General features: G+C 41.3%; 2 protein-coding genes across 2 annotated transcripts in view; both read left to right on the top strand.

Annotated features, from left to right (window-relative positions):
- C2H7orf31 (chromosome 2 C7orf31 homolog) overlaps nt 1-24,137 on the top strand; it is a 31,336-nt gene extending 7,199 nt beyond the window's left edge. Inside the window, 8 exon segments of the mRNA XM_054057893.1 lie at nt 7,886-8,086; nt 10,269-10,364; nt 11,532-11,622; nt 11,834-11,933; nt 13,986-14,019; nt 14,022-14,162; nt 14,244-14,390; nt 23,533-24,137. Coding sequence (XP_053913868.1) covers nt 7,886-8,086; nt 10,269-10,364; nt 11,532-11,622; nt 11,834-11,933; nt 13,986-14,019; nt 14,022-14,162; nt 14,244-14,390; nt 23,533-24,137 — 1,415 coding nt within the window.
- Nucleotides 23,567-25,298, top strand: LOC104061004 (cytochrome c). The gene is made up of 3 exons (XM_054060540.1): nt 23,567-23,723; nt 24,477-24,653; nt 24,834-25,298. The coding sequence occupies exons 2-3, from the start codon at nt 24,485-24,487 to the stop codon at nt 24,980-24,982; spliced, it is 318 nt and encodes a 105-aa protein (XP_053916515.1). The 5' UTR covers nt 23,567-23,723; nt 24,477-24,484; the 3' UTR covers nt 24,983-25,298.
- The last annotated feature ends 601 nt before the right edge of the window (nt 25,299-25,899 follow it).

The following is a 25,899-nucleotide window of genomic DNA, read 5'->3' on the forward strand; positions in this document are numbered from 1 at the left end:
GAGAATAGTTCATGACAACTTCTTTTTCCAAGCAGTGGAGTCACAGACGGGTTCACCTTGGAGGTCAACTATAGTCAGGCCTCTCTCCAAGTTACAGCCAAACTACAACTACATACACTACTCTGAATGGGAGAGGCGGATTCCAAAGCAAAAATCATCCACCTCTTGATTAAAGTAACTACAAGGAACATAAAGGTTTATTCCTACAGATACAATTGCTGCCACTTTGCAGAGGCACTGCTCCAAAAGCAAAGTAGCCAAGCCATCCACATGCCAGGCCTCCCATTCCTTTTACTAACAGACACTTGATTAGACCGTTTGGGTTAAGCCCATCTTTAGCAAGGCCAGATCAGGACTACAACACAATTTCTAATATTAGGAAGATCTTACTGGCTATGGCTGACTTTTTTCCAGCTTCACTTTGCCATTCTCATTTGCTCTCTCTCTTGTTGTGGGTTTTGTTTTGGTTTTTTATTAACCTGATGTCCCATACTAATTGGTTGGGTTTCCATTTTTTAAACTCAAAGACAGGTATGGTGCTGTCTTCTCTTCAGATTCTTTTCAGTAAAAAAGACCATGCAGTTTGGCTGGATTCTGGGAGACCTTTGGCATCAGAAGGATCTGAAAGTGATCCCCATAATGCAGCAATAACTTAACTCCTTGTAGGATCAAAAGTCAGAGCCTGCACCCATTCAAGATAATCCCACAGCTTCTACTGAGTGTTAGGTGTACATGATGAGCAGCTGTAAAGTCCAGGCTCCAGAGAGGGAAATACTCAGTATTCTTAGGAACTCTGGATTCAGGCATGGGTGCTCAGCACCTCCAAAATCCAGTCCTGCATACGCTAGATTTTGAAACTCATGACAGATTTCCACACAGGTAGCGTCGATGATTTTCTTACGTTAAGGGTTATCCGAGAAATCAAGACAAAACCATGTCAATTTATTTGGATTTTTATAAGCAAATTGAGCATAAGCTCTCTAATGTTTATGCTTTCTCTTTGCACAGAGGCCTTCCCACTGAGCAGTACTATGGGGTCACCCAGCTAAAAAAACTCACCTGTGCATGAATGTTGAGCTGTAAGTTTAAATTGCGCATTATACAGACTGTGAATTTAGTGAATATAATAGGAAGTCGAACATTTATTTCACTCTGATGATAGTATGCACTTACAATATGAAGTGCAGATATGATATGAAATCTGAAGGGCCACGTTCGGTAAAAAGCGATTAGATAGCAACAAATGAGAGCAAACACAGTTAAGAAGGAAACTCAGAAAATAGCATTTTGCCCCTTCAGCTTAGTATCTCTTCAACAAGGGCCTCTGAGTTTGCTTTGTGGATTGTCCATACTTATCAACTTGTAATACAAATATTAGCTTTTCTACTGGTTAGAATCCAGATTAAATTGAAGTAACTCAAGTAGCCATCACACCGTGTGTATTCCACTCAATTTCGTGGTATATATACATAGAGAGAGATCTTCTTGGAGGAGGCTTGGCAATGATTCTTTTCCTCACTGCCGCTGTTCAAGAGAAATCCGAGTGAATTTGGCTGCTGCTGGAGTTCTGCAGTCCAATATTTTGCCACTTGATGGCACCAATGAAGCGCTTAAACTTGATCAAACTACCGAGATTTTAGAGCAAGGTAATTTAAAGTGTAAAATTAAATTCTTCAAAAGCAGAAAATGAAGAAGTTACACCTCTCATATCAGCATTGATAGCTGTACCATATTAGAATCCTGAGAATAATTCTGCAATGACTTCTGTCGGTTACCTTTATAGGGCTACAAGGGGCACTGTTTGACCCCACCACTCTCCTTGTAGCCTCCCTGCAAGTGAGGTACCTGCTCACCATGCTGTGTAAACTCAGGCACACTAGAAAAGCAGGACAGCTAACTGTAAACAGCTCACAAAAGCTACACAAGGAAGCCCACAACCCTGATCTTTGTAGTCCATTGCTTTTTGCAGGCTTCTCTCTCATTACCAAATGCAGCACAAGCAGAACTGAGTCTGGTTAACCAGACAAGTGTACAAGCCAAAACTCTTTGTTACTGGGACAGCCTTTGACCAGCAATCTACATTAGAGGCATTGGCTGTGCTGCTTCTGTTTAGTTTGATTAAGAGATAAAAGGAAGCAGTAAGTTTCTCAGCCGGTTTCTTCCAACAAGTTTCCTAAGCACTGACAAGAACTGGCCCATGCACTTTTCTAAGATAATGGAGAACATTTAAATATGTATTAAAATTCAACATCCACACAAAGTGGGCACTCTTATGTTGCACAGTGAAACCAGATGTTCGTTTTATTGCTTAATCCATCCTCAAGAAAACTCCATCAGATGCTGAGGAATAATCTAGTTCACTGTGACTTGCTATTCAGGTAAGTGTCCCGTTGTGTGACATTTAAACTGATATCCCTGAAAGAGTCAGAACAGACAAATTGTGCAGTTCATTAAAACCTTCCCCTTACATGGAGTAGGAGGCCCACTGTGTTTTCAGTAATTCCTAAGCTGGCCAACCTCAAATGCTTTTTCATTGAGGATGGTCTGGCATCCATTCACTTCATAGCAAGAGCATTCCTGATGCCAGCTCCTCGTCAAAATGGATCGTCCATGTACACAGGTGGAATTAGAGATCATGGCACCTCTCTGGGGATTTCCTTCCTTAAGATGAAGTAACCAGGGACTACTGTGATTCTATGCTCTTGTGCTAGCTGTATATGGAGGAAAGAGGTTTTACCCAGGAAACCCATGATACTGAAAACACATGACATTGAACTCTGAAAATTTCAACAACAGCACGTTGATATACTCTCTTCATTATTTTGGGCTCATACCTTAACACAAAGCATGCTAAAAATATTTTATGGTCTATGCTTTCTCCTAGTTTGAGCAATACCTTTTTCCAAAATATTTCTTGGTCTTTGAAAGATTTTTAAACTGAAGGAAAGAATAGATCCTTTAAAACAAAAAGTGAAACACTCACAAAAAAAAATCTTCCACGTTCATAGTCCAAGGCCCTTCAGAGCAAATATTCTTCGTGCTGCCAGGGACTATTAGGTGGTGACAGCCACATGGAATCTTTCCTGAAAAATACTCTCTGAGTGGTGTTCTGTAGGCCTACCTGGGAGCTATTAAGTCTCAGTATATTTACCTTATAGCCTGCGAGGGATCCTTTGAGCCATTACTGTCTTCTGTGGGAAGTTAATTACCAGGCATTTGCAATAAATCTGTACACTTCCATGGGACATCTGTGTCTTTACCTTAAGTATGCACACTACATATCCTTGTGCAGTTTTGCACTAAAATGAATCACTGAGTTTGTACAGATGAGCTTATGCAAGTGCATTAGCAGTGGCCTACACAAGTATGACCTCCCAGGGAAATGTACTGGAGAAGAGAAGTTGCCTCCTCCCAACTAAAGGTGTAATGTGTCCTCAAGTTCACATCAGGCAAGACTGCAAAAGTCCTGAAGGGCCTTGAAAAACACTCTTCAGCCATGGCCAAGAACCCTAGTTATACACAAACAACAGGCTAAAGCATTTGCCGCTGTCCTTCCAAAGACAAGTCACATCGGTGAGGTTTTCTGTGGGTTCAGTGACAGCACCAATCAAATCAAAACTGGTTTTTTTCCCTGTGGGTTTTTAGCTGCTTTCACAGTTTATCATGCCACACCATGCCTCAGTTCCTCTGGCTGTCCCCTAGCTCCCCTACCAGCAGTGGTTCCCTGACCTGCGGCTCCCTGATCAAGCAGGCTGTAAGTTCAGGTGAGATAAGTGATTGTCTCCCTTTGAAAGAATAAAGGGCTGCAGAGAAAGCCAATTCACACATGTGAAATGTTTTATTCTCTAGTCATAATTTCCAACCTGTTAAAAATGGCAAGAGTGATACATCTTAGTCTCTTAATAATTTACTGAGTACGTGGGAAATTAACAGGAAAGAGCAGCAAAAAGTTCTCTGGCCTGATGTAGAAAAGAAGCTGAAGGCCGTGAGCCTCCCCATACTGTATGATTCTCAGGCCCACTCCACACCTGAGAGAAGAATCAGCTCTTCAGAGGCTTCTACCAGAGTCAGAGAGTAGAAAAACAGCACGAAGTGAAAGCCACCTTTGTCAAGCCCCGCATAAAGGTCACACAGGTTCCAATGTGTCTTTCATTAGCATCACTGAAAAAGTGCATCTCTGCACCCAGTGCTTGGAACTATACGAGGAGAGGAGCCACTGTGGGCAAGCCAGCATTTCCATAAGGATACTCTCACATGAAACTTGATTTCTGCCTGTTTTATGAAAAAGTGTCTGCCGAGTGCCCACAGTGCATTCATTGCTAGGGTAATGGGATGGTGTCCATCTGGATCACTTCGTGGACTTGTTCTGGGAGAATAAGTCTCTCCAGGTTGAATCTGACTTCTTTTCAAGAGACTGATAGACTCTACATCCTCTGTGAACTGAATGTAAAGGAGCAGGTGACATAATACTGAACAACTGTTTCTTGTATGATACCAGCAGACTCCAGCAGAAGTCTACTAGAACTTTGGTGAAAGCATGTCAGTGCCAAATTTGGAAAAGCTGCTATCCCTTCCTTCCTTTCCAGCCATAGCTCTGCCTTTCTATACGGCGATCCATTCTGGGTGGTTTCAGGCTTGACTACCCAGTCTGACTTTTAAAAATATAAGGAACAGTCTAAACAACTGTCCACTTTTGAAAATGTAAAGCTTTGCTGATGTTCCAACCTGAGCTCCAAAGCTTCTCTAAATAGTCATGAAAATGCATGTTCAGCCTTATTTTATCACTGCTTTGAGTTTAGAAGTTATAATGAAAAGTGCTCTACAAAGGTATTTAAATATACCATGCCAGAGCACAAAGAAGACTGACTTTCCTTGGTTTTGCATACTTTTATCAGGAGTATGTCCAATGAATGCAATGAAGGATGCTATGATTCACGTTGTAACACAGTGTGAATGGAAATAGAAATTGAAAATACTTCTTAGTGTTTATTTTCAATTTTACCACTGGAAGGTTGTATTTAAAAGTCTTGTAACACAATGTGAATTGAAGACAAACACTAAGAATTATTTTTCTTCACGTCTACAGCACCAGCAGGCATACAGAACCAGCTCTAACTGTAGAAATAGAAAAACAATTAGTATCTTGGGAACAGACTTCTAAAGTTTGCTGGTTTGCAAGTATGGTTATTTCTGCAAAAGCTTTCCCTTTTCAACAGGCACATGTTTGAATCAGAATCCTAGGTTGTTATAAATGTAACAATATACAAATGGTTGTCAGAATCCAACATTTTGTTTAAGTTCTATTATCTTTGTAGCATCACACATTAAAAGTACATCTTTTGTTCAGCTCAGCTGAGGCATGAGTCGTGCTGGCGCAGTAATTTGTGAGATATCACACCTCATGTTGATGCACTGAGTTCCATAGCATCACAGCACAGATTTGACAATGAAATGCATGACTTCTGCATGTTGTATCAGGACGTGTGAACAAAATTGATCTGTCACTTTATCTTCAAAACACCCATTACTGTATGGAAAGAAATAAGCACAGGACTGTATTTAAATTCTTTGAGCAAGAGGGCATATTTCCTCTTTATAACTGCCCAACACCCATTTTTACAGAAACTAATTCAATAACAGAGTGGCCAAGTGGCAGCTTTTGAGTCACACGTGACTTGAACAGAGCTTGGATACAGCTCCCATTAACCATTAACCAGGCTACTGAGTAATCTCCGGCTGTGGGATGAAGAGAGCTCCCACAAGAACTGCTAAGGCTGAAATGATGGAGTCTCCATGGGGCCCATTAGTATCCCAAGTAGCTCTACCCTCAAATTGAACAAAAGGAAGAGTCCTGAGCAGTTATCACCATCTCCTGCTTCGGAATGAATCTGGGACATCCCTCTCCTCACTGAGAAAAACAAGGGGGCAGTATGAAGATTTTGGTATACAGCTTGTAGAATCAAGATACTTTGTACGGTCACTGTACAAATAATAAAGCTTTTAAAAAGACTACCAGCAGTCAATCTTTCCTACCCATACATGGTAAAGACACAAGCAAGACCAGGTAATTAAGCCTTCTTCATGAAATGCATGAGATTTTGGAGCTCTAGGTGAACCACTTAAATTAGCCCAGTAATATTGTCTTTCAAGCATTTTTCTTTTTATAATATCACAAAGAAACATTAAGCAAATTAATTGAGTTTTAAATCTTAGACATTTTTCTGATTTGGTATCATTGCCAAGAGACTCTTAGCTAGCCTCAGGGATTAAATTCTCACTCTCCAAAGTTAGTGTTTTCTTTTGACTGTTTTTTTTTTTTAAATTTATTTTAAGCATAAAATAAATCTCCATGGTAAAATATAAATAATTTATCAGCATGGAATGAATAAGTATTTTCTCTGCAAGTGGAAACAGGACACTGTTTTGCATTACTGTTTTGCATTACTGATAAAAGAACTTGGTTTTAATAATAGAACATACCATTGTTAATTAATATAGAGCTTATTACACAAAAGTGTAAGGAGACAGATTTTTCCCTTGCTTCTTTTACAAAGACATTTTGTACATCACTTGTTCCTAGTTCCTTCTCAGTCTTTGGCACCTCACAACACAAAACCTTCCTCATGGAATGCCTGGTATCAGTAAGATTATTGTCTGCACTGCCTACACATTGATTTGTCCCTAATGTATATTGATTGCACCGATTCAGACGATACATGGGAAGTGCTAATGAATATGGGTCAACTCAGGTAAGCTATTTATTATATTCTTCTTCCCTAATATAGGCTTGGCAAGCAACCAGACTAAGTACCATATTTTATCTTATCTTTCCTTAATGAAATAAAATGGCAAGCTCTCCCTCTTAGAGCCACAATTGCAGAGTGCTGGTTCCTTGGCAATAAGCAGCAGCAACACTACTAGGCAAAAAATTCTCTCTTGAATGAACCTCTAATATTAGTAGGTTAGCACTGTTTGCCTAGCACATCCACTCACCTAACAAATACTGATCTTGCTGACTTGCCTATTGGCTAACTGGGTTTTCTTAGCTGTGTTGTTCATAGCCTCTTACCTAATGTGAATTAAAGTGTTTGGGAGCATCTACCCAGTACAGGTAAGGAATCTAAAGTATGTATAAAGGAGATTTGTGAGAAAAGCCTCAGAAAAGCCCAGCTTGGTAAGACAGCTCATTAGGGCATGATGCACAGCCTCAGGAATTAAATTAATTTGGATCCTGTATAAGGCTGTGACTCTGCTTTATACAGCAGTTGGGGAAAGGCATTTGCTCTCAGTAAGTGACTGTATGCAGTTGCTGTAAAGTTTAGAAGAATTCAACCAGGGTGACAGTCTCTCTTACTGGAATAAATTGCTGCTTTCATTTTCCTCAGAAGATTTCAGGAGTCTCCTAATTTAATAAGCGTTTTAATTATCCTACCATGGAAAAATGAAAGCTGAAAAGAACAGCCACAGGAACATGGACGCTCCATGAAATCCCATTTCTCACTACCCCATAAAAATCTCCAGTTTAGCTTTATCTTCCTTCCTCACAGAAATATGTGCCTTCTTAGAGGCAAATCTTGATTTCACAAGCACAAATTCAGTTACTATTAATTGGAGATGTGCAAGAATCAGAAGTCCACAGTTTGTTTCCCTTAAGCCACATAAAAGTAAATGTTAATTGGTATGACAGATTATGTACAAAGCTGAAAGGGAATCCTCATTGTGAATTCTTTGCAGGGTGCAAGCAAGAGGGGATTAAAGAACTATGATATCACCTTTCTGATTCTCACATTTCTCCCTGTTATTGCTAAGTGTTACATTTAATGTTAAAACTCTGTGAAATACAAAATAAGGAAATTATCTTTCTTTCTGTCCTTCCTCCCGCCAGCTCAAACCAACCCAAGACCACTGTGCTTGCCACTTCCCACCTCTCATCCCTACCAGACACACATCTCTAGGTACACCATGTTCCCAAAATTCTGATCACCTGAGCATTGATACACTGGGACTGATTGAAGTGGTCATCAGCCCTTCCATCCCAATATCCCTAGCAAGGCTTTTGATGTGATTGTTCTAAGGAAGGCCAGAGGTAAGACTCTGTGGGTTTACCATTTATTCTTGAAAATTACTTAGAAACATTACTGAAGTCAGGACTCTTTTCTACTGAAGCTTAACAGCCAGAATCTGAATATACCAATGGTCAAACTATTCATCTTGGCTTAAATTAGAGCTTTATGTACTGATAGTTGTAGTCTTTATGAAGGATACTTCAGTACGGAGAATGGTGAAAAAACTCAATTAATGTGAACACCTGGTAACCTTAGAAGCCAAGAGATTTTTTAACACAGCTACTAATCCCCACAAAGTAAGCAGTGTATTTAGCTGATATCTTCTGCCAGACAAATAATTCTTCACAGACCAAAACAGTGAAAGAGAAGAAGAAAAAAAAAATGCATCAGTAGGATCAAAAACTGTCAATTTGGGGGCTAAAGTCAAGCCTGCCATACCTTTGCTGAGGACAACAAAGGTACCCTGAAATTAGAGCTGAATAATTTAAAATACTTTACCACTACACAGATGGTAGAACAAGGTCCAGAGAGAAAAAGCAACTCTTCTTATTTCTTTCAAAAACAGGGATGAAGCCCTAGACATTCATTATTTACAAAACACTATGCAATCTATCACGAGGTGTTTGCTTTTAACCCCAGCAGAATTTATCCTGAGAGTGTTTTACATAATATATTAGAGGAAAAGAGCACTAAATGTTTGTTCTTATTCTGCTTTTCCCTGGATGTATTCTACCACACTGGGAGTTTGAAAGATACTTTGTTTTGGAAGACTAATTCAAAGATCACACACATGAACTGAAGAGGAGTCCACAGCCACTGCTCACCACACGGAGCTATGGGGAATTTGGGACCAGAGAAAGCCAGCACCTCCATGTGCCAAGGCAGTGTTGCCAGGAAGGGTTTGGCAATAACTGTGTGAAATAGCATACACTGGCATGGATAAGATGCTTTTCAGCAGAGTAAAAGCTGATAATGTTAAGTAGGATGTCAATTTGCATTAATTAGCTACCATTCCCACTCATCAGCATGGTGCTCTACAGCTATGTATATAATTGAGTACATGAGCATTTTTAGTGAAGTATTTGTTCATCTAAACCCAAAAATCTTTCCATGGAATATGTAATGCTAGGAGTAGCCATTTTAGTCAGTTTTCATCAATCATTGGCAATTTAAGAAACACTAATCATGCGTGGAGGTGAGCTTATACAGCCTATTTTTGCACAACAGGAGGATCATTGGAGGCCAAGACCTATTTTCAGCAAAGCTTAGCAGGTTCAGAATTACTAGCAAAGGGGGCAACTACTACCAGCGCTTAGAAAACACTTTAGCTTCATTTGCTGTTCTCTTCATACGGTTTGACTTCCTCCAAGATCATGACACTCCAGTTCTCAGTGACTGAAGGAGAAATCTCCAGTTAAGTACAGATAACCCAGAGCACGCTCAGGTGACTTTTATCCCTGGAAGGCTGTGTTTAAAAGCTTTGCGCCTTATCTACATCTCACCTTTACAAAACTCAGAGTAGCTATTATGTAGTTAGTGCTGGCAGCATTGTTGTGAGGTAAACAGGGAAACTGAGGCAGGAAGACAAGAGAAAAAAAGCAGTGACAGAATAAGGCTCTTCCAAGTGTGCACTGCAGTTTCACCCAGTAGCACTCAGTTATTCCTCTGATGGTAACATTATGAGTACAGAGGCAGCTTCACAATTCATCAAGCTTTATTGTTTGTTGTTGCTGTTTGTAAGAACCATGCACAGAAAACTTAAGGATCTTTCCTCCTGGTGCATGAATCAATCCAGAGCTCCTGTAGTTGGCCACAGGCAGATGGCTGCCTAGAGAGGCAGCTTAATCTGGTATAAGATCCAGCCCTCAGCTGCTTGTCACCACCTCTATGCCTAAGCCAACTAGCCTTGCATCTCTGATGGTGTAGATAAAAACACTGAGTACTTCCAAAAGAGACAACTGGGTTAACTCATGATGAATAAATGCGTAATCTGATCCAACCCTGCTGACTTCATAACAGAAGAGTAAAGATGAGTTCTGTCTGCAGTTCCATAAAGGCAGTCTCCCAAGGTAGAAGAGACATTCGCAGCAGCTCACACAGCTGTCTTTATAGTGAGCATACGTCTACAGCTTAAAATGTGGATCCATCTATCATTCTGATCAATGGTGTTCCATTAGAACATGTTAATTATTTCCCCTATAGGTAATTCATATAGGCATGAAATTGTCAGTATTCCCTCTGACCCTTAGAAGAAGGCTGTGTACTGGCTGGGACAGCACACATACTTCCAAGTACATAGTTCATACAGAAAAAAGCTAAATGTCTTTTCTTAAAATATTATTATTAAACTTCTCTGCATCTCTTTCACAGGAGATATTTCTACACAGAGAACTCCTGTACTGTTCCAAACACTTGCAGGCCGTGCATAGAAAGAGTAAAAAGCCTTAGAGACAGTTTTCAGCCACCTCAACAATACATAAAAAAGATCATAGGCTAGCAGATTGTCCCATGACTGAAGTCCTTTAAGTATTAACGAGCTTTCATAGGACCAAGGCAAGTAGCTCTGGAGATAAGAAGGCTCTGGAGATATGAAGAAACAGTAATAGCTACTGACCACACATTCTGAGAGCGGCAGGTGCCTGCCATTCATAAGCCCAGATTATGCTTTGCAGCCCTTCAAAGAAATGGGTTTGGGCAGCACTAGATCTTTGCTCCTCCTTACCTCTCCACAAGTCCTGCCAACACACTCACAGTCTAGCATCTCTATTTCCATGTCTTCAAGAAGATAAATGTTCTCTTTGTGGGTGATCTTTGACTCCAAACCTGCTACCCAGGTTTAATGATGGACACTGGGCTGGTTCGTAAAGAAGAGTGAATTCATCCATAAACGATCACATTTCTACTATTTTTCAGCTTGGTTAAACACTAGTTTTCTTTCCAAAGGATGATAGTCTGAAGTTTGTTGACAGAAAGAAGTCATGAATAGTGTAGGAAAAAATAGTGGTGAATAAAGAAAGATACAGCCCTTACAGACACACAGTCTTATGGATGTGTTAAGAGAAACAACGTGACAGTCCATTTTGAGGCAATCTATTACTATGACTACAAAAGAAAGATTATATAGCACGTAATGTTCTGCCTATCATGTGTGGCTATGATTAAGAACTTCATTCCAAATTTGAATTGAGTTCTGCTGATTTATGTACCTGTTGAATCTTCCACCTGAGTACTAATATTGTACTGAAGACATTTTCCCATTACATTTTACTTTCATTAGCATTTACTAAACAGACGACTGCGGCAGGGCGATGTGACACGTGTAATTTCAAAAGTTTAAAATAGTCTTTTCCACCCAGCACACATATTTGGCTTATATCGTACCTATTTCTTCTTCTCATTCAGTTTCCTAACTTGGCTGAAGTAAAGGGTCAAATATACTATCCAACTCCACTTTTAAAGAGTGAGAACATAACCTCTCCCCAAGAACAACCAATATACTATGAAACACTGAAAGGGCTCTGAGGATCACAACATACAGCTGGGACTTCACAGGTAAGCATTTTTCATTAAATTAATTTACTTGGGATAGGAATGAAAGGTCACAAAATGTTAGCCCCTAAATTTCTCAAAGGAATTAATTTTTTGTCATTTATTAAAAAAGGCCACACAAACTGTAAACTAAGGTTTTCCATGTGGACCGTGCATTAATTCTGATTTTCCTAAACAATAAAAATGTGTGACAATAAAACATGTCTCCATTAAAGAAGAGGTCCTATGAATCCCCTTACCCTGGGTAACGATTACATGAAAGCAGTTGGCAGATTAACTGGAGAACTAGGTGAAGATGTGAAACAACTAATACTGCAAGTATTAAGAAACTCATGCTTCCACCACAAGTAATACTGGCAAAAGTACTACCAGATTCAGCTAGCGGAATTAAGGCTTCCCTTTGACAATACCTAAGCATAGGGCAAGGCTCGCTGTAAAGCAGAGGCAAAAGTTCAGTATACTAAATCAGTCCTGACACAGCTGGTTGACAGTCATGGTTTAATGACTTGTTCAGGGTTTGCAAGAAGAGTTATTATGATTATCTGCTTATTTTTAATCTTATCATTTAAAATTGCCACTAATATATAACAGCAATTCAAACGACCTTTTGCCTTGAGAAGTACGAGAAACAGTCTTCATAAAATGAGCTGGCAGCTCTCATGTGGATACTGCAGCACTGCAGAGACTGAAACATATTGGCTAGATGTTCAGCTGCTGTTAAATCAGGACAACCCCACTGAACTCATCAACCTACTGTCCTTACTGCACACTGGGTATCGGTTACTGACCTATTACTGTTGCAGACTACGGCCTCTTTACTAACTACACCAGTTTCAGTTTGGCAGAGTTTCTATGACTCATCCTCCTTCAATTATGTGAGTGATTTGCCTTTCTTCCTTAAGGGTGCTTAAGTAACATTATCAGATCCTATTTTAATGCAAAGATTTACAATATAGAACATACAAAGCTATATTGTAAAATTCCACGCTTAATTGTCTTCAAGAATTATTATATTGTGTGGCCCACATAGAAGTGAAAAGATAGTATTGATGTTAAATGCTACTCATGCAAATTAAGCATAACATGGTACATAAGCATAGCAAATCAAATTGAGCTGCTTTTTGCTAATGCCTCATTACCTGTAATGGCTTATGCCATTCAATGACACCTGTATATTGTCATGCAGAGTAGATACACCCATATAATTCATTCTGACTATGCAATACAGCAGGTAAAGCAGAGGGAGTGGATTCCTGCTCACCCCTCCCTTCCACAACACCGCTGGCTTTACAGTATTTCCGGGTTCAAACTGCACAGACACAGAAGAAGCAGGCAACTAAGTAAGATGCTGTCATTTTCTTATAGCACAAATACGGCCTCAGATAAAAAGTCCCCAAATTGTCCTGCTTTTTTTCTATTGGATTAAAAGAATAATCCAAGTAAGGAAATCCCTTTTGAAATGGCACTTAACAAGTTTCTGATAACTGAATCCCCGTATCTGAAATGGAAAAGTTGTCTAGCTTTTTCTCCAATGTGATGAAGAAGAAGAAACAGATGTTTCACTTTATGATGATGAACACTTTAAAGAACAATTTCAGCAGCTGGTTTCTGGAAATGAAAATTCAAATAAGCAGCTTACATTAATTCCAAACTGAGCAGCTTCATTTCCCTCTGGCTTCCAAAGGGAGATTGGCAGAGGCCTATCCTGGGCGAGGCTGATTTATCTAAACAATATTATTCCACTTAGAAGATACATACATTAAACATCAAATACTGTGATTGTTCAGCATGGTAAGTGCTGAAGTCTATTCTCTGGCTGTAGGTCTCAATCATACTTTATGTTCGAAAAGTTCCTATACAGTGCAATTTTGACTCTGCACTCCTATTTGAAGCTTCAACAGTACAAATGATTAAAACAAGGTAACAGTATTTAAGCAGTGGGTCAAACTGTGGCTGAGAGAGCTAAAAAGTCACATGCCAGTCAGCATCTTCAGTCCCACTTGCACCAGTTCCTAAAAGTATTTAAACACACACCAATGCAAGTCACCGTTCATACTATCATATTGTCTACAAGATCACAAATGGAAGACAAATGCTTACAGAAGAAAAGAGAGCACAAGACATTTATACTCATTCATTTCTTATCCATTGGGGTGGAGCAGAATATTTTCTTTTCCAAAGTACAAAGACTGACTCTAAAGTCCCTAGATGGTAAGACAGTAATGAATGTCTGCGCTGCTGCTCTTTGCCTGGGAGACTCCTAATGGAGTCATTTCACTAGTCTCAGACAATTGTCTGCTAAAATAAGCAGTCTCTGCTAAAATAAGAAACCTACATGACAGTGTAAATCCTCCTCTATTCTCCATATAGCAAGAAACATTTCTGCCTAGTCTCTCACAAGCGAGAGAGGGTGCACTGTGCATTAACTTCAAGGTCGACAACCCCATGAATCAATTCTGCGAGAACAGGGCTCCTCCAGCATTCAGACACCTCCACCTCTGCACAGAGTTCCTACTGTCATAGCCAGCTACTCAGACACAATCCTGAGTAAAATAAAAACAGCAGCCAGTCTAGGTCAGTAGCATAAAGTGACAGAAAGCACAGACCAGAAATGGGTTGTGAGCCAAGAGCAGGCCAATCCGCCTCAGACATGCTACCGGAATGTTCATCATTTGGATGCAAAGCCACCAATAAACAAGCGTCACAAAATCACAGATACATTGCAAACAGAAGCATTGTATAGGGGGCAGCTTTCAGGAAGGCCTGAACTTGAATGTGAAAATGGAACTTGTTCTTTCCGGGGGAAAAAAAATCAAAACACAAAACAACCAAACAAAACAACGTAAAAACCCAATAGCAACCCCCACACACTAACGAATAAAAACAACAACAACCCATTACTATAAGCTACAGCTTAGCAATGAGTACATAACACATAAGAAAAGTTTCATCAATCATTCGTATCATGTATCTGTAAGCCACTGAATTAACAAGCTTTGAGACTTTTTGCTTGGTCAAACTCATTAGACAAAAGAAGAAACTTAGAAAGTACACCCTAATTCACTTGTTTAGTTTTCTGCTTGGAACACAATAAAGGCAAAGAACTTAATATCAGTTTTTAAAAAGGCTTAGAAATATAGCCCAGGAGCATAAGAAAAACATCTGCAACACTAGTAGTTTGGATTAAGTGTTCTCAGTGCTCCAAGACTTCAATTTTTAGGACAATAAGCTCGTCCTAGGTACTTTTTGCTTTCCACAAAGCACATTGATCATTATCAGAAACGGTGCTAAACCACTAATTGCTCTGATACAACACTTCTGTAAAAACAAGCAACAACAAGGCCACGATATTAAAACCTGATTCTAAAACTACCAGCCAGGCAATTAGCTGCTCACAGGCCACAAAACTAGCATAAGATCCCTGCAGGGATGAATCCCACCTCTCCACTGACAGAAACATCCCATGGGTGCCCACATCTGCAGCAGCGATTTCCTCTCAATGAAGAAGACAGCCTGTAGATCTATGAATCATGAACATATTGTCTAGTGACTTGGTCAGGCTTCACACACAACAGCTTCTCCTGGTGCAATACACAAAGCCCTTGTATAACTCGGTTTACAAGCAAAAGCATTAAGCCTGCCATAGCACACTTGTTTTATTTCTGTGGGAGAGCAGAGCTAAGTTTGCCAGTTTACAGCCTTATTCCTGCTTATGTTGTAACTGGTTTCTCCTTTGAAAATCCTAAGGTAAGCTCTCATCTGAATTGTGGGGCCATACTAGTGCTCTTATTTCACGAAAGGTCCCACTGTCTGGCCTATAGCTTAAATAAAAGAACTGTATAGGCTTTAGTAGATTACTTTACATTAGCACATCACCATTACATAAGAAGACCCAACCGTGCAAATCTCCTTACAAAAGGAGTCTTAATTTGGAGCTTTTCTCAGGGCTAAGTTGATGCTTTGGAGACTACTTTGACGATATTTCATTTAAGGTGCTGCAGAAGAAATCCTTACTCATTAGCTTGTATTATTCAAAGATAATGTCCCAGCTGACCATGTAAATGACAGCACAGTAATCTTTGGCTTCCACAGATACACAAAGCAAATATATTATCAACGTAGGCAACTGTGATCCTCTCCAAACAGGATATGGCTGAAATGGTTCCATCTGTTCGGTTCATTAGAAAAAAAATCATTAAAAAATAATTTGAAAAAGTAGTAACTCTGAACAATCACTTCACAACTAAAACCAGAAATCGAGGCTACTAGAAATTAGTGGGTTTGTAGCATGTTATTGTGTCAGATGGAACCAGGCTTTCAGACAATGCACAAGGACACTTATTATTTTCAGTTTTCCAGTAAACTCCAAAATAGCTTGAGACTAGCTTTAAAGTTCAAAAACATAATGGACTTATCAAAAGGATATCTTTATATTTGTGTTTTATCTCTTGAGCCCTTAAAGTTCTCTTCCAAAACCTCAAAAGAAACAGAAGTGTTTTTAAGAAAAGCTAAACTGACAAATTGCTAGGTCCTGAATCTTTCAAATGTGAATGCCCTTGTGAGTTAACTTAATTAATTTTGACCTTGAGTCCAAAAAATAGTCTTTTATTAAATTACTACCTTAAATCACCTTTCTTTTTAGCCTACTTTCAATACAGGAGCTGGTTTGTAAGGATTCAGAATGAGTTTTCTGATAGTAAAAGAGAAGGTGATGCAGTCCTATCCTAGGACAACTTTTGCATTTGCAAGTCCTTTCTTGCTATCCTATGCTCCACTGCTAATTACGTGACTTTATGCATTTATGTCTCATACCCAGTACTCCTCTATACTCATCCGAAAAAGATGCTACTGTTGTGTTACTTCCCTGGAACCAAGAACTGATTACAGAGAAGATATATGCCACACTTCTGTGTCTTCTGCTGAGGTCCAAGGCCTCATTCCATGAGTCTACAGACAACCAGACCTCTAACAGTCTACGAGAAGCTCCTAGAACAAATACTTAAGCAGAGCAGTTCAGTATCTCAACACAGAAAAGAGGATCATTGAGTCAACGGCCTCAGCTAAAGCTCTGTGACTGTTTTAAGTTGAAGAAGAGGGACTCTGAACACTGGATCTTATTAATTTGGTGAGTTGACCCTGGCTGGACAACAAGTACCCACCAAGCTGCTCTATCACTCCTCTCCTCAGCTGGGCAAGGGCAGAAAATATAATGGGAAGGCTCAGGGGTTGAGATACATACAGCAAAATCACCAACTCCTGTCATGGACAAAAAGGACTCAACTCATGGAAATTAATTTAATTTATTGCCAAAGTCAGAGTAAGATAGTGAAAAATAAAATCAAATCTTAAAACACCTTCCCTCCACTTCTCCCTTCTTTCCAAGCTCAACTTCACCTTCAATTTCTCTATCTCCTCCCCTCCAGTGGTGCAGGGGGATGGGGAATGGGGGTTGTGGTCAGTTCATCACAGATTTTTTCCGCCACTCCTTCCTCCTCACATGCTCCAGGATGGGTTCCCTCCCACTGGAGACAGTCCTTCATGAACTTCTCCAATATGGGTCCTTGCCATGGGCTGCAGTTCTTCATGAACTGCTCCAGCACATGTGCCTTCTACATGTCCTTTCCATGGGGTGCAGTCCTTCAGGAACTGACTGCTCCAGCATAGGTTCCCAATGAGGTCACAAGTCCTGCCAGCAAATCTGCTCCAGCATGGGCTCCTCTATCCACAGGTACTGCGAGGAGCTTCCTCCAGCACGGACATCCTGCGGGGTCACAGACTCCTTTGGGTATCCACCTGCTAAAGCATGAGGTCCTCCACAAGCTGCAGGTGGATATCTACTCCACCATGGATCTCTGTGGGCTGCAGAGGAACAACCTGCCTTGCAATGGTTTCCATCACAGGCTGCAAGGAAATCTCTGCTCAAGGACCTGGAGCACTTCCTCCTCTTCCTCCTTCTTCACTGACTCTGTATATGCAGAGATATTCCTCTCACATATTCTTACTCCTCTCTCTGGCTGCTGTTATGCAGCAGTTGTTTTCCCTTCTTAAATATGCTATACCAGAGGTGCTACCACTATCGCTGATTGGCTTGGCCTTGGCCAGCAGTGGGTCCATCTTGGAACCAGCTGGCATTGACTCTGTTCAACATAGGGGAAGCTTCTAGCAGCTTCTCAAAGAAGCCACCCCCGTAGCCTCCCTGCTACCAAAACCTTGCCAGGCAAACCAAATACATAATCTACCCAGCTTCCCACCACCCAGATATTGGGAATGACATAGACCTCCACTTACACTTCTCTTGGGGACACTTCATCATGTGTTGTAAGCATTGAAGAACAGACAAAGTAGCATTTTCACGCTTGTTAGACGCTTCAGTACATTTACCACTCAGTAAGTCCTGACATTATAATGGTTGAGCCACTGATCCAGCTATGAAAGATTTTGGCAGTCTTCCACTCTGCTTTGCACTCTGGCTGGATTGGCTGGTATCTACCTGTGTTATCTGTTTGCTGCTCTGAGGTCAGAACTCTGCTCTGGCCTTTAACTTTAAATATTAACATTCTGTTACACCTGTCCCAATCATTTTTTGACAGCTGACTGAGATGATGAGCAGCATTGCCTCACCCTGCACCTAACTGGAGTCTACAAAAACATCCTGGCCAGGCAATTCTCAACCCCTTCATCCACTTGAAACCTCCCACAGTAGGATAGCTCTTATCTCCCCTAGCGCCAAGCAGCTGCATCCACAGCCCTACAAAACTCACTCTCCAAAACAACAGGAGCAGCAGATATGGAAAGGATTCTTAAGTTTTGCCTTCATCTGCTGAGATCACATCCTTCAAATGCCACTGCACCCCAGGGCACAGAAAGTACTTCTATATCCCATTCCCAAATATTTTATCTTCATAGCACAAGCATGTGACAATTAGCAGCAGTTCTTTTCAATTTAGTAATAGTTTCTATCTTTTCAGTCATGGAAAATTGCATTGAATGCAATTCAGATACTCAGTTTAATAAAAAACTGTCATTAAAAAAACATAAAATCACAATGCCATCTGAGACAACTGCACAAAGCATAAATATGTAGCCATAAGAAATTACTATAAACAGAGCTTAAAACAAAACCAAGACTAGTTTGATAAAAACGTTACACAGAAGTAGATGTTCTTCACAAATTTAGCTTTGTCTTAAAAAGGGGCTTAATATGTAGTGAGTCTTGGCAACTGCAGCATCTCAGAGACATTGCCTTTCCAGCTGTTCAAAATAGTAGCGTATTTCCCCTTACTGTCTTAGACCTCGTAAAGCACAGTAAGCAGCAAAGATTAGATGCACACCACTCAACAGGCATTTTCATTCACCCTTCAGGCTACAATCTTTTCCACCTTTGTCCCTCAACTGCTTTGGTGAATAGGTTCCTATCTTCCATTCAAATGTCCTGTGAAAGACATAACAAGCACAAAGCCATCGGTACATTCCAAGTGACAGGACTTGGTCCCTAAGAGTGTTGACAAGTAACCCTCAAAGCAGATGCTTGCTACTGCAGAATATTTTTGAAGGATCCCAGCATCAAGTACTTTTCAAGCCCAGCCCAAAATCACTTTTTCATGATGATAAACCAGGCTTTGAAAAAACTATAGAGAGATATTCCTTTCTCTTGAACACTTTCAAAGGCAAAGATTTTTTTTTTAAAAAAAAAAAGGCAGATCCACTGAACAGCTTCAGTACAATTCAAAAATCGTAAGGGTGCAAATCAGTCGGTATTGTTTTATGGTAAAATTTGCGACCTAGGGGAAAGCAAATTCTTAAAACCAGCTCACACTATTGTGACTGCAGCACAAATCACGGACTCACCAACACGGGGACAGTTAGCTGATAACTAGCAGCAGCTCAGGCTTGGCCCACTTCCACACAGTAATAGGATGAAAAGGGCCAAGGTACTCAAGCGCCTAATCCCTGATGATTTCAACACAAGAGATTTCTAAGATATTTGCCAAAGACCAAACAAGATGTTTATAACAGAATTGAGGGGGAAAAAAAAATACCACGTTTTCCTGAATTCCAGTCCACACCCAGTAGTCTGTCCTTCTATCTGCAGTGTACCTCTGTAAGAGAAATGGTTGGCTTTTTCCCATGTTTCCCGTAGTACTGGACTTCAGTACATATTTTGTTTATTTTTACTTCCTTTGGGACAGAATTACATAGCAATAATCCTGACTACAAAAGAACTATTGTTCTAGTATATAATGGTCTGAGGTTGTAAAAAGACAAAGCTATTTCAGACGTACCCACAGTGAATAATGGAAAGACTAAATTACAAACCTGCTAGGCAAACCACACCAAGGCAAACATTCTAATTAATGTTAATACACATAGGAAAGTAATAATACACTGAAAATGCACCCCAAGACATTTTCATTAACGCCAGCAATGGCAACACATAAAGCATGACTTTGTCTTCAGCACTGCCTCTGGAAGTCCCACAACATTTTGTCCTACAGATGAAGTTATACAACATGTGCAGGTTTCACACTAACATTCACTACAGATGCTATATTCAGCAGAGAAAGGCAAAATTTCACTATTACTCTGTCCTGTTGCAGAATATTTCAAAACATAAAACACTGGGCAACTTGAACAACACCCCATCCTGCACTGCCTATTTTACTTACAGACTAGTTCTTACCACTGCATTGCTCCAAAGTCACACTTAGTAACGCCCAAACAGGCTTACACAAATTAAGTCCTCTCCATTCAAGATACCTCTTCTTACTCATGGAAATTCAATTATCTTAAAGGTCTTTTCCAATCTAAACTATTCTGTGATTCTGTGAAATAAATCTTCTAAACTAGTATATTTTCACATTAGACAGAACCTCTGCTTCTACTAACAGTACAGTACACAAACCCAAAAATACTCTGTTCATATCATTTACACTTTCACGAAAGGTTATTGCATCATGACTGCTGGCAGATATCCAAGCGGGCAGATGTAAGGCAGAGAAGACAACATCTTACAGACTGATCTTTAGCATATCAATCATTAGTACTGAAAATATCACAAATCCAGTATTTTCCATGAAAGTATTATTTTGTTATTTCGAAAGTGTAACAAAACCCAGTTCAACTGTCTTGAATTTCAAGGCATAGTTTACAAAAACAGCTTCCTGGAGAAAAACTAAAATTACAATGTCCCTCCACATCCATCAGAAGGGTTAACCGTGAAGCTCCATATGCAATGCTCAGTATGCAGCACACATATTTAGAAGGCAAAGCACAACAGAAATGGAAAGTTACAGATGTTTTAATATTGCATTCTATGAAGAGAAAGAACTTTTGACTGTATGTCAGTAGGCATCAGTTCACATCAAGTGCTAAAAGAAGCTTAAGAATTTACACTACTGTAATTTCTCAAGCAGCTTAAAACATACTTTCAGCTCCTTCCTCTTTTAAAGAGAGACCAGAGATCTTATAACGAGTCTCGTGATATAAAGTTATATGTATCCCACTCCTTAAATAATATAGGATTCAAAAGCCCTACTAAAAAAATTTACAGTTCCTACAATCATGGTAAAAGCCTAAAAACATGAGTTAAGTGCAAGATGAAGGTTCAACAACAAATGGAAAATAAAAGAATCAGAAAATGCCTTTAGATTTTAAACTATCTTTAGTATCTTTACAGTCAACCTTACAATTCTGGAAGTCTGACATGACTTGAGATTTGAGTTTAGCAACCACAGAAGTCAAGATACCAATTTAGAGTGGTTCCATTGCGTTGTATATTACCTCCCCCCCAATGAAATACATGAATTTATCTGTGTATCACAGGCAAATTAGTTTTATTGTGTTAAGCATACTCTCAAGAAGATTACAGTTTTAACTGTTAAATTGCACAAACACGTGTCTCATGCTATAGACATCATAAGCAGTGGAAAACAATGCACCATCTCCCAACATGGAAGTAATAATTTGCTGGATATTCTCATAACTTATCTTCAAAATTCTGCCATCAGAGGAATCTTTGGTATATTTTTACTCTATTCTCATTCCCCCCTTCTTCATGATAGCACTTCAGATGAGCATCGCTCCACAGGGCAACTACAGGAGCATGATTATACCAGTTCTAGCACAGGACAGCAGCGCACACCCAAAGTAAAGTTTTTCAAATGCCACAGTGGGGAATTCACATAGTTTTAGTGCCCATAGTTATGGCAAACAGTACACCTTGCATGATCACTGCCTTTCGATCACTGGACATTATTACACCATGCTTTTTCAGGAGCTCTTCTTCCTCCTTATCAAGGAGAGTGAGGTGGCGGTCATATCTGAAATTCATTATTCCAATTCTGTTTACAAGTCCACCATGTATGGATACCAACACATTCTCTTCAAGCACAGCCACTCAGACTGCTGGGAAGACATAGAATCATAAAATGATCTGAGTTGGAAGGGACCTTAAAGATCACATAGTTCCACCACCCCCCTATCCTCCACCCCAATCATGGGTAGGGACATGTTGCAACTGGATCAGGTTGCTCAAAGACTCATCCAACCTGGCCTTGGACTCCTCCAGGGATGGGGCAGTTACGACATCTCTGGACAACCTGTTCCAGAGCCTCAGTAGACATTTTGTTATACCTAATCTATATTTCCCCTTGTTCAGCTTAAAACCATTACCCCTCATCCTATCACTGCACTCCCTGATAAAGAACCCCTTCCTAGCTTTCCTATGTTGGGGCAATCCCCAATTTCAGTACAGGATAGGGGATGATGTGACTGGGCGCAGCCCTGCAGAGAAGGACTTGGGGGTGCTGGTTCATGAGAAGCTCAACATGAGCCGGCAACGTGCGCTCGCAGCCCAGAAAGCCAACCATATCCTGGACTGCATCAAAAGAAGCATGGCCAGCAGGTTGAGGGAGAGGATTCTGCCCCTCTGTTCCTCTCTTATGAGACTTCATCTTAAGTATTGTGTTCAGTTCTGGAATCCACAACATAAGAAGGATATGGAGCTGTTAGAACAGGTCCAGAGGAGGGCTATGAAGATGATCAGAGGGCTGGAGCACCTCCCATATGAGGACAGGCTGAGAGAGTTGGGCTTGTTCAGCCTGGAGAAGAGAAGGCTCAGAGATCTTACAGCGACCTTCCAGTACCTGAAGGGGCTAAAAGGAAGCTGGAGAGGGGCTGTTCACAAAGGCTTGTAGTGACAGGACGAGGGGTAATGGGTATAAACTGGAGAGGGGTAGATTTAGACTGAACATAAGGAAGAAATTTGTTCGCCATGAGAGTGGTTGTCCAGGGAAGCTGTAGATGCCCCATCCCTGGGGGTGTTCAAGGCCAGGTTGGATGGGGCCTTGGGCAGCCTGGTCTGGAGGGAGATGGAACTGGATGATCTCTTCCAACCCAAAGTATTCCATGATTCTATAATTTCCTGTAGCCCCCTTTAAGTACTGGAAGGCAGGGACTTCTTCTTGTTTTCTGTGGTGCTCCCTTCCATAATACTCTCTTAACATTTCTAATCCTTGCTACGGTGAGATTCCACCATCCCAAACAAGCTATCAGATCCAATCACACACTCACTATCCCTCCACCCCCACGTGTCCCTCCTGAGCAAAAGGAGGGGCGGGGCTCACTGACGTCACTGTCCAGGCCCCGCCCACCCCACCGCCCAGGTCTTGCCTCGCGTCCCTCTGTGCGCATGCGCAGACACCACCTCCCCCGCCGCTCTTTATTCACCGGAATTACGTCTGACGCCAATTCCGCAGCGCGGGGGAAACACCGCGCCGGCCTCGAACGTCCCCTTTGACGGACAGGCATGTGAACCAATCAGAGGGCTGAGGACCGGGTCTTGATTGGTTGCCGCGCCGAGGGGCGGGCCCAGCGCGGGGTCGCAGAGCGCGGGGTGTGCGTCCGCCTTGACGGGCAGGCTCGGTAACCAATGGAAGACCAGCACACCGGCTGTTGATTGGTCGCGGCGCCGTGAGGGGCGGGCCGAGCGCTGCGGCGCCGCTGGGTTACATAGGGCGGGGTACGGTGTGTCCTTGGGCTCAGACGCCGGGTGGTGCGGGAGCAACCGGGGCAGTGGTTACCGCGTCAGCAGGGCGGCCGGACGGGCAGGTGCGGGCGGGGCGGCTTGGGCTCGGGGCCCGGCGGGGCGGCTCGGGCTCGGGGCCCGTTGTGCGGGGGGCAGCGGGACGGCCCGGGGCGGGCGGGGGGCCGCGAGGGTCCGGGCGGGTGGCGCTGTCGTCTGTCCCCAGAGGGCGATTCCCGCCTCCGCGGAGCCCGGGGTCGCGGTCGGGGCGCAGCGAAGGTCACGGCGAGGCCTGGCTGCCACCGGGGCCTGCCCGGAGGGTCCTCCCGCCTCAAGGGCAGCCGGGGCCGGGAGGCGTGAGTGGGGCACTGCGAGGCGTCCCGGGCCGTGGCGGGAGGGGGGCAGCTCGGCTCCGCCGTCCTTGGCCCCGGGCGGGTGCGATTCTGCTGAAACCGAGAAACGAAACAGTCTTGACCCCTCACACAGAATTGTGTGACTAGGAGACTTTCCTTTGGTGGGTATACAAGCTGTATATAGAGGCTGTGTCCAATTTAGGCTTTAAAAAATATCCTTGCACTATTTATATGCCGTAGGGCAGTTATTTTGGCTGAGGGAAGGTTTTTCCTCCTCTTCAAACATGTTAATCACCTTGACGCCTTTTATGTAGTCTAACCATTCTATGCTAATGTTCAAGCCCAGCAGCTATAGCTTGTGGTTACAAATCCTGCTGGAGAATTATTAGATTGATGGGCTGTATATACTGTTTTGTAAACCAGCGGGACTGTTCGAAAAGGTGACCTTGAAACTGTGATACTGACCTCTGTATGTTCTTGGTCTAGTACTGAAAATGGGAGATATTGAGAAGGGCAAGAAGATCTTTGTGCAGAAATGTTCCCAGTGCCATACAGTTGAAAAGGGCGGCAAGCACAAGACTGGACCCAACCTGCATGGCCTGTTTGGACGCAAGACTGGACAGGCTGAGGGGTTCTCTTACACAGATGCTAATAAGAATAAAGGTAAACTTAAAGCTGCTCTTCTGAGATACTAGAGACAAAAATATTCAGTTTTCAGTGATAATTCTACAAGTACTGAAATCTACCAGAAAAGTAAAATAACACGAAGGACAAGAATCAAAATGTTTGTTATTTTAAAGTCACTAACTTTTTTTCTTTTTTTTTTTTTTTAATTCTTTCTAGGTATCACCTGGGGTGAGGATACTCTGATGGAGTATTTGGAAAATCCAAAGAAGTATATCCCAGGAACAAAGATGATTTTTGCGGGTATTAAGAAGAAGGCTGAGAGAGCAGACTTAATAGCATACCTCAAAGATGCCACTGCAAAGTAAAAGTTATCTGCTGCCTTATTTATTTCACGGAGGAGATGGCTATGGAAATGTCTGTGATGAGTTTGGTTTTTAAACTTTCTATTTTTACATGTACTGTGTCTAACCTTAAAATCTGTCTCACCCATCAGGTAACATTGCTCACGATGGGTCGCTGGAGTACATGCTTGTTTGGCAGCCATTAACTTAATGGGAACTATGTAATTGGGTTGATTTCAGTGACTCTAATGTTCAGTCATTCTTGATCATATAATTAAAAAAATAAACAAACATTTCCTGCCTCTTTGTTGTTTAAAAAAAATATATATAAGTAATCAAATGATTAATAGTCAGCAGTATAATAACTTTGGCAGCCCAACTCTTTGAGATTAAAAAACAAGGTGGTTTTTGGCATCTTCCACTATACATGTTCTGTTACATTACTTAAAGATTTTAGAAAGGAAAAAAAAAGATTATTTTTCTAAATTAAATCAGTTCTAGGTATTGTGTTTTAATCTGTCTAAAGCTTGTGATAAGAATGCATTTCATCTGACTTAAGTACTGTTTGTGAAATGGCAGTTGTGCCAAGCCACTTTTCTTCTATCTATGGGAAGCATGTTAGCAAATTTATCCAGACTTCAGCAGCTGCATGAACCAATAGAGCGTAACTCCCCTTCAGAATCATCTTGTTTTGAAGTATTGTTGAAACCCTTTGTTCAGTAAATCTTCTAAAACCAACCATTCTTAGTCTAATGGATAGAAGAGAAAAACATCTTATTCTGGAAATACAAGTGCTGAAGACCAAGCTGAGAGTTATCAAATCTTCACAATTCAGCAGAAGAACTCTCCTGAAATCTACTGTTATAGGCAATTTCAGATGAAGGGGTGCAGGAATCAATGTGTTGAAAAACTAAAAGGAAACAGTCTTCCTGTGTGCCTGG

The sequence above is a fragment of the Cuculus canorus genome, chromosome 2 (genome assembly GCF_017976375.1).
Source record: "Cuculus canorus isolate bCucCan1 chromosome 2, bCucCan1.pri, whole genome shotgun sequence".
Taxonomy (NCBI): Eukaryota; Metazoa; Chordata; class Aves; order Cuculiformes; family Cuculidae; genus Cuculus; species Cuculus canorus.

Coding starts and splice junctions, on each gene's coding strand:
- LOC104061004 (XM_054060540.1), top strand. CDS start 24,485: ATGGGAGATATTGAGAAGGGCAAGAAGATCTTTGTGCAGAAATGTTCC. Junction 24,654..24,833: donor AGATGCTAATAAGAATAAAG/GTAAACTTAAAG, acceptor AATTCTTTCTAG/GTATCACCTGGGGTGAGGAT.